Consider the following 9,378-nt stretch of genomic DNA (forward strand, 5'->3'; position numbering starts at 1 on the left):
AATATTAAAAGCAATATTTTTATTGTTTTTTTATGACCAATGGATGTAAGGTAGACAATCAATTTCTGAAAGTTACCTCGCAAAGAGTTACCTTCCTTCTCCACGTCACCCAGGAACAGGTGTTTTCTGCTCCCAGGTGCCCCGTTACTCATTATGTGAAAAATTTTAAGAGTCTAAAACCATCCCTGGAACATGAATAACGCATGTTCCCAATTTGGAGAAAATCAGTTGAAAAATACAGCCGTTATAATCTTTTACACACACACACACACACACACAGATTAGCGAACTTTAGGTTAGTTAAAATAGGTTTGTGTCATATTTCAACTTCTAAAAACAAACTCACTGCAGTTACCGTGAAGAAATAAATTCTCATTGTAAAAAAGTATAAAAACACCATATCTGTCCCATGCTGTCCCCTCTCGGATTTCCAGACGTGTTTCTAGCTCTTTAGCCATTATCAAGGGGGAAACCCAAGAGAGACAACTCTGGATAGACATAATTAAATCCATAGCTTTAACTAAAACAGTCCACAACATTGACCGAGTTGTGCCATTAGACTGCCAGTTCAGAAGAAATTACAGTATCAGCACCAAGCAATGCTTAGGCACATACCCTTTCGTCTATGCAGACAGTCAATTTAGCTTTGAGATCACTTAATCAAACATATCAGGGGCTCCTCTTCTTGCAGCTTCTTTCATGGCTGATTCTTCCTATGATTGAAGTGCAGCTTCTGTCACAGTATTTGCATACCAAGAGGGTGGATCAGCGCTTTGCATTTCTGTTGTGCTCCTTTCACTGCTGACGCTTCTCAACTTGTTTGTTTCTGTAGCTGCTCTCTAGCGAAGCAGTTCCTTCTTTCACCACAGTCCTCCATGTGGTTCTGTCTTCAGCCCTCTCTTCCCAGGTGCTGACATCCACCTCACACTTGGACAAACTTGTTTTGCAAGTGTCCTTATACCTCAGTTTTGGTCTTCCTTTGATTCCACATCACCTACTAGTGATTCCACTGCACCTCATGTGTCCATAGTTTACACTGCTTTATATGATTAATATAAAGCACAATGACTAATGTTCAGTGAAGAAAACATATATTAACCCTTTAGTATTTAAACCAGCCAAATCCATCCAATATTCTGTTTTATGTTCAAACTGAACAGATATGGCATCTCATACCTACCCTACATGTCATTCTAAAAGTAAACAACATCATCGAAATCTCAAAGCTATAAGATGCTTAATTCAAAACAATATGAATAAATAAGCTTTATATTTGACAGAATAATCTGAATGCTAAAGGGTTAGATAAAAATTTCATCACAAATCCCTCAAGATAAATGCATAAACATATAAAATAAATGGAAGTTAACACATTTTAAATGCATATTTTGGAGTTTTATTTATTTAAGATGTCTTTTAATGGCAATCCAGATGTTTCTGGCAGGAACAGAAGTACAACAGAAAATAGTATACATTCAATTCCAAAAATGATAAATGGAATTAATTTTCCTAATTCGTCCTACAATAGAAATTAAGAAAGAAATAAAAGTAATTAATAGATTTTTCTAGAACATTTTTTGTGTTGTAATTTTTTTATACATTGTCATTACATTTGTCTGATCACTGACTGGCCTGAACACATGGCCAGTCATTCATTAAGTTAAAACCACATGTTGCCAACCATTCATAATACCAAAACTACCACTGAAATCAATCAATCACAGTACTATAATCACATTTGGTTAATCACTCATTGAACTGTAAACACATCATATTACCTCAGTCATACATCATATTACACCATCTTATTGATCAGTCAGTCACAAATATGTGAACAAACTTTTAACCATACAGAACACCACATCTGGCAAGATATTCCCAACTTCTGGTCAAATATTCATTTACATCCCTCTAAACATTCAAGATGTATTTCAGTATCCATCAAAAAAGTATTGTTTGGTGGCTAAACATTTAGTCACTCTATATATCTAATATATCAAATATTAACTAAAAAGGATATTTCTATGGAGTAGCTTCACCTAAGAGGAACTTCATACAGTTCAGTGTTCCCCAGCAAAATACATATCATTTTTAAAATAATGAACATTTTTTTTTGTCTAAAATCTCAGTCAACCTGTCAACAAATAACAATCTGAAACAGCTGGAAAACAAATAATACAGTTGATTAGCTACCTTCATCTAACCAATCAGCTACACGAGACTACTAAACAAAACAAAAACTACATAATAGATTATTATTCCTATCACACTATATATTCAGTCTAATTGAATTACCCAATGTTGGCCAGGTTACTGCTGTTATTATTCAGATTAGTAAACAATAAATATGAAGATATATTTTTTTTCTTATAATTATTTCAAAATATCTATATTTTATTAAAAAATATCCAAATTGTAATAATAGAATTTAGAACTGAAAATCTGTCGATCTTGAAGCACCTCAAGATAAACAATATTCATTGTGTAATTTTTTGTTGAGTATCCAAATGAATAAATTGTTGCTGTTTCCAACTCGCGAACAACCAACATAGAGTTAGCCATGGGAGAAGCATGTAGAAGAGAGATGAAGTCCAACTAACTTAAAGGATTGACCCTGAGATTTGTTAATTGAAATATCAAAACCTAGTTTGACTGGAAACTGAAATGTCCACATCTGTAGACATCTGTAGGTATGAGAGAAAATTTTGGAATAAAGACATTTTCTTTTTTGTGACTACCTGTTATGATTGTTGCCTGTAGGACATGGGGCTTCATGGAAGTAATAATTAAGCGAGTTCCATTACACAAGCAAAGTGTTTCAAGATTCCTAAGTAATATAATGGAAGCATCCAGCTTTACTGTCAAGTTATGCGGTGGCATCCCAGTGGGTTTAGGTGTGTTCAGATATTCAACAGGGTATTGAACAGCCTGATCTAAAATGTCCTTTACTATCTCGTACGTCTTGAACACACAACACACACACACTCACAAACACATACACACTCATATATAAAATGTGTTGCCATCATGGTATAAAATGTCCTTTACTATGTTGTACATAATGAATATGCAGACACACACACTCACAGACACATATACATTCATATACAAAATGTGTCGTCATTGTTGTATAAAATGTCCTTTGCTATGTCGTACGTCACAAACGTGCAAACACACACACACTCACAGGCACATACACACTCATATACAAAATGTGGCGTCATTGTCATTATCGTGGTATAAAATGTCCTTTACTATAGTTCACTATAGAAAAATAGTTTGAGATAAAATGTTATATTGTTTTAATCCAAATGAAAATAAAAATTACATGTTGACACTCACGGGGTCAAATACTATTAACTTGTAAAATTTGATTTGATTTGGCAGAGCCATTTGAGAATGCATAGGGAACAGATAGACAGACAGACATAGAATTTTATATAGAGAGTTAAGTACATGGTCATGTGTTAAACGTTTGCATTACAATTTCAAGTTTCTGGGTTCAATCTCAATGCCCAGATCCTTGAACAATCATTTTTTATCATAGCCTCAAGTTGACACAACACTTATCAGTGAAACTAGTTTGACAGAAACTGTGGAAGCCCATCAGAGGGACTGTCCATATAATTCAAAGGGTTAGACATGTTATATAAACATAGTAACAAGCTGAGTTTACTTGAGGATTACATTAAAGTAGTGAAATACTCAGCCACTTATTCTATAATCAATAGGCAGTACTGTCAATCCAATAACAAAAGCACTTATGCATCAAAACTGACACAAAACCCATTCATACATCCAGACGATCTGAATACCACACTACATATATGCAATGACCAGACAGACCCACCCCCACACCATATATTCAGATAATCAAACATTCACACCATACACTCAGATGACCACACAAACCACAATGCCACATATTTATATCCCCAGACCTCCACCCCAAACATTCACATGACCAGACTTCCTCACCATATATTCACATAACCAGAACTCCGCACCATATATTCACATGAACAGACCTCCACCCTATATATTCACATGACCAGACCTCCACACCATATATTCACATGACCAGACCTCCACACCATATATTCACATGACCAGACGTCCACCCTAGATATTATATGACCAGACCTCCACCCTAGATATTCACATGACCAAACCTCCACACTATATATTCACACAACCAGACTTCCACCCCATATATTCACATGACCAGACCACCTCACCATATATTCACATAACCAGACCTCCACATCATAATTTCACATGACCAGACCTCCACATTATAATTTCACATGACCAGACCTCCACCCCATATATTATATAATCAAACTTCCACTCCATATGACTTCCACACGACCAAACCTCCTCACCATATTTTCACATGACCAGACTGCCCCATATATTCATATGACCAGAACTCCACCCCATATAATCACATAACCAGACCTCCACACCATATAGTCATATGACCACACCTCCACCCCATATATTCACATAACCAGATCCCCACACCATATATATATACATATGACTAGATGTCCACACCATATATTCACATTACCAAACCTCCAGATCATATATTCAGATGATTAATGGACCAACATATATTCACCTATCATATAACAAAAGACTAAAATATTCTGTCATCAACAGAAGGTATCTTACCAATGTAAGTATCAACATGGCAATAATAGCACCAATACGAGCCATTGTTGAACAAGCAGCAATGCCAAGAGACCTAAAATAAAATAGAATAGAATGGTTACAGTAAAGATGCATACATATTCTCACACACACACATATATACAGACATACATAGGCACACAAATTAACACAAACACATGTACATACACACACACACGAAATTATAATAAACACAAAACACAAGTTTATATCATTTGTCCTTTAGTATGTTTCAGCACTGTGAGTGTTTGGAACAACAGCACTGGATGGTTCGAATGTAACTGGTTGCTTAACCACAACAGATCATTAGGAGAACACTTTATTGCATTATAAATTCAACAGCAGAAATTGTACATCTTGCTGTACACACCAAATATGTATGTAAGTATGTGTGTATGTACGTTTGTGTGCATGTGTGTGCATACGTACACATATATGTATGCATGTGTATGTATGTATGTATGTATGTATGTATGTATGTCATTGTTCAGTTTTATTTCAATATTTCTTGCCAATAGAGAAAGAGCTGGTTTCTAACCAAGATCCAAGGCTCCTTCATTGGAATTTCAACATCAACAACAGGGTATTTTTGCTTGTATGTATGTATATGTGCAGGCTTGTATGTTTTGTTTTATGTATGTATTCTCATACATGTAGTTGCATATCTAGACATGCTCATATATATATTTAAATGATAAACTTCTAGATTTTTACGGTTCTAGTGTGTGTGTGTGTGTGTGTATAAATATATATATATATATATATATATATATATTATAGCCTCAGGCCGACCAAAGCCTTGTGAGAGGATTTAGTACAAGGAAACTGAAAGAAGACTGTCGTATAATGTGTACATTTGTGTGTGTGTGTGTGTGTGTTTGTGTGTGTACCCCAAGCATTGCTTGATAACCAGTGTTGCTATGTTTACATTCCCATAACTTAGCAGTTCGGCAAAAGACATGGATAGAATAAGCACTAAGCTTACAAAGAATAAATCTTGTGATTGATTTGTTTGACCAATAGCAGTGCTCCAGCATGGCTGCAGTCACATGACTGAAACCAGTAAAACAATAAAAAAAAACTATGGCATTTTAATCCCGAGCAAGGCGAAGTGTCTTTGCTAGTGTGTGTGTATGTGTGTGTGTGTATATATATATATATATATATATATATATATATATATACATATATACATATATATATATAAACATATATATATGCATTAAATGTTAATGATGATGATGATACACGCACATGCACACACACACACATATATATATATATATATCTATATATACATATATATATATATACATATATATTTGTTATGTGCAACAGAAGCAGCAGTATTATATCAAAATAGCCTTCTGTGAATCATTTAATGCTAACTGCAAATACACCAAAAAAAAGGCAAATTAACAGCAGCATTGATCAGGGGATAATATCTATTATAAAATAAATATATAGGTAGCATTAGTGGCAATGACAATGCTAGATGCACATTTCTGCCTCATTGGGCTTTGTCAGTAGCATGTACTCTCTGCATGATCTTCATCTGCTACTGACATATTTGTATTATATGTAAAAAAAAAAAAATCATTTCACAAACCACACTTACCTGACAACTGTAGGAAACATCTCAGCTGTTAAAACTTGTAAAGCAGCCCAAGCACCTGTTCCTGTAGATTTAGCTAATGTGATGATAACTGTTATTACTGTCTCGTAATTGCTAGCAGTTTCTGTAAATAATAACAATTATATTCTGTAATACTACATTATCGCTGCAGATAGTCAGTGAAACAGAAGCAGTAGTAAATGCAAGTAATAAAACTGGATGACAAGTATTTTTTGGTTTTACTGAGAGTAAGTGACATTACACCCCTACTGCTGTTACTCCTACAGTAAGAGTACGAGGCATTAATGTTGTTTTCAAATTTTAACACAAGGCCAGTAATTTCAGGGAAGAGGGATAGTCGATTACCAGAGCACAACTGGTACTGATTTTATTGATCCAAAAAGGATGAAAGGCAAAGTTGACCACAACAGAACTTGAACTTATAACATGAGTACAGATGAAATGCTGCTAAGCATTTAGCCCAGCACAGTAGCAATTCTGCCAGCTTGCCACCTTCACTAGATATTAATATTAATAGCACAAGAAACTGCAGCAAGCTGTCAGAATTGTTAGTACACCAGGCAAAATGCTTAGCAGTATTTCATCTATCTTTACAATCTGAGCTCGAATTCTGCTGGGGTCAACTTTGTCTTTCATCTTCTCAGGGTTGATAAAATAAGGACCAGTTGAGCACTGGGATTGATCTGATTGACTTAGGCCCTCCTCTTGAAATTACTGACCTTGTGCAAAAATTTGAAACCAATATTAATAACATGATACAAGTGATACTCAAGGATTATCATGTATACATTCAAGCAAAATGATAGCAGCTATTGTAAAACAAATTGAAACATATACGTTATGAACAAAGATTGCCTTGAAAGAGAGGTGGAAAAAAGTAGCCAAAGCAGTTTTCATTTTGGTTATTAATGATGATGATGTTTAACTGCAGCAGAGCTCTAATCAAGTAGAAAAATGATCAAAGACATTTCAACAGTGTTCATCCCATATTTTAGAGATACCCAAGAATAAATTATCCAATTTGTCCTTTGCCTTTTCAGTGGGGTAGCAGATTGTGATTCAAAGGAGATTGTGATACTATTTCTAGCATGTTAAGTGATAGAAGGCTACTTTAGCTCAAATTCTTTTTCTTTTTATTAGTTATGTTTAAAGAAAAGGGCACTGTCCATGACCTTTGCAAGCCCTCCAAAACAAGTGGGACTGGTGTCATTAATATTCCACTTTAAGTGTTGTAGTCAACAACAGTATAAATGCCATATGTTGAATAGTATTTCCAGAGGAAAGATATTCTGGAGAAAAACATCTGGGCAAACTGGTTAGATGGATACAACACAGGTCATGGGAGAGGAAGAGACAGCTGAGCCATGAGAGTATGAGTGGATGAGAAACATGACTGCCAGTTCTAGTAACAATAGAGAGGGTAGTGAGAGGAGGCAACAGACCTGTAGGCTATGACTGTAACATACCTGTGATGGACTTCAGTCATAGCCTTTCTATGGACATGATCAAGGCTGTTTTTAAGTGTAACATCACCATATCAGATGTGGAAGCAGTACTTACGGATTTCATCTAAATGTTGCAGAGGGTAAGTGGTTGTTGGAGGCTGAAGTATTTTTTGGCTCTGAAGAGGAAGGCTAATCTTTGCTATATTAAATGTCTTGCCAGGAGAAATCCTCAGTGACAGTAGAGGCCTAGCATTTGGAAAAATTGCAAGGGCTCTGTTAATATTTAGAGGAGAAACAAAATCATGTGCTTTGTGCCCAAGCACAACAGAAGAACTGTAGTATGATTTGAACTCATAAATATGACATGAAGTCAAGTTATTAAGTCTGGCTTCAGCTACTAAAATATATATATCTGTAAGAACCTTTCAACATGACTCCTAATACTATGATTGCCACTACCTTCAATAAAAACTACTATCAACTTCATCATCATTCTCACCACCACTACTACCACTGCAACCATCACCTATGTCACTTCATCATTATTAATATTGTCTCTATTACTACTTACATCCTCACCACCATCACCATTATTAACACATTCATTACCACAGTCAATATCCTCCTCATCTTAATCAATACCAATACCTTTAATACAAACACCACCATCATTTACAAGCACCACTTCAATCACTACCACAACCTTAACTACCATGATCATCACTCCTCACCATCTTACTATGACCATTTCTCTCTAACACCCCTTCACCAAGGAGGGCACCTCTGCATGGTTGTTTAGCTGCCTAGAAATAATAGTTAAATCTCCCTCAAATCACAACCTTTTATTTTAAATGACAACAAACCACACTAGATTACACAATCCTACATACTTCTAAAAAGATGTAACGGTCACAACTTGATTAAGGTTGACTTAGGGCTTAACAACAACCATCAACAATATTTTTAACTAACATCATCATTCACAATCACATGAAACCCACCACTAATGTTGTCTACATAAAAATCTCTTTCATAATATACCAAATCACATCTCCACAATTTTTGGCATCAACTCCTACATTCTACACAAGCAATTTACTAAAGACAAGAGACAGAGTAATTACAGTAATTTACCATTCCATAAAACAATATAAGTTCAATTGAGAACTTACCAAATATGTAGAAAATCAGGACTGAAGTGGATAACACACCAGTGCTTGATACTAAAAGAAAAATTGTCCTCTTACGACCAAACCTGTGAAATATTAAACACCAAACTTTAGTTATGTGGATAACGGTTTCAAATAGATTAACAGGTTAATATTGGTTTCACAATTTGGCACAAGCCCAGCAATTTCGAGGGAGGGGGTAAGTTGATTACACTCACTCCAGTGCCCAACTGGTACTTATTTTATTGACCCAAAACAGAGGAAAGGCAAGGTCGACCTCAGTGGAATTAAAGCCCAGAATGTGAAGACAGACAAAATATTGCTAGGCATTTTGCCCAGCATGGTAACGATTCTGTGTATGCATGTAGATATATATATATATATATATATATACACACACACACACAATATATATATATATATATATATA

At 35.2% G+C, this 9,378-nt stretch overlaps 1 protein-coding gene across 8 annotated transcripts in view; it reads right to left on the minus strand.

The window, feature by feature from the left end:
* Positions 1-1,373: 1,373 nt before the first annotated feature.
* LOC106870145 (organic cation transporter-like protein) overlaps positions 1,374-9,378 on the minus strand; it is a 62,093-nt gene continuing 54,088 nt past the window's right edge. For all 8 annotated transcript variants that reach the window (XM_014916144.1, XM_052966510.1, XM_014916142.2 and 5 more), the window contains 4 exons: positions 8,952-9,034; positions 6,317-6,437; positions 4,681-4,753; positions 1,374-1,519 (listed from right to left, as the gene is read on the minus strand). In XM_014916144.1, coding sequence (XP_014771630.1) covers positions 1,397-1,519; positions 4,681-4,753; positions 6,317-6,437; positions 8,952-9,034 — 400 coding nt within the window. In that variant the 3' untranslated portion in view covers positions 1,374-1,396. The remainder of the gene's footprint in view (positions 1,520-4,680; positions 4,754-6,316; positions 6,438-8,951; positions 9,035-9,378) is intronic.

This window comes from Octopus bimaculoides, chromosome 3 (genome assembly GCF_001194135.2).
Source record: "Octopus bimaculoides isolate UCB-OBI-ISO-001 chromosome 3, ASM119413v2, whole genome shotgun sequence".
Taxonomy (NCBI): Eukaryota; Metazoa; Mollusca; class Cephalopoda; order Octopoda; family Octopodidae; genus Octopus; species Octopus bimaculoides.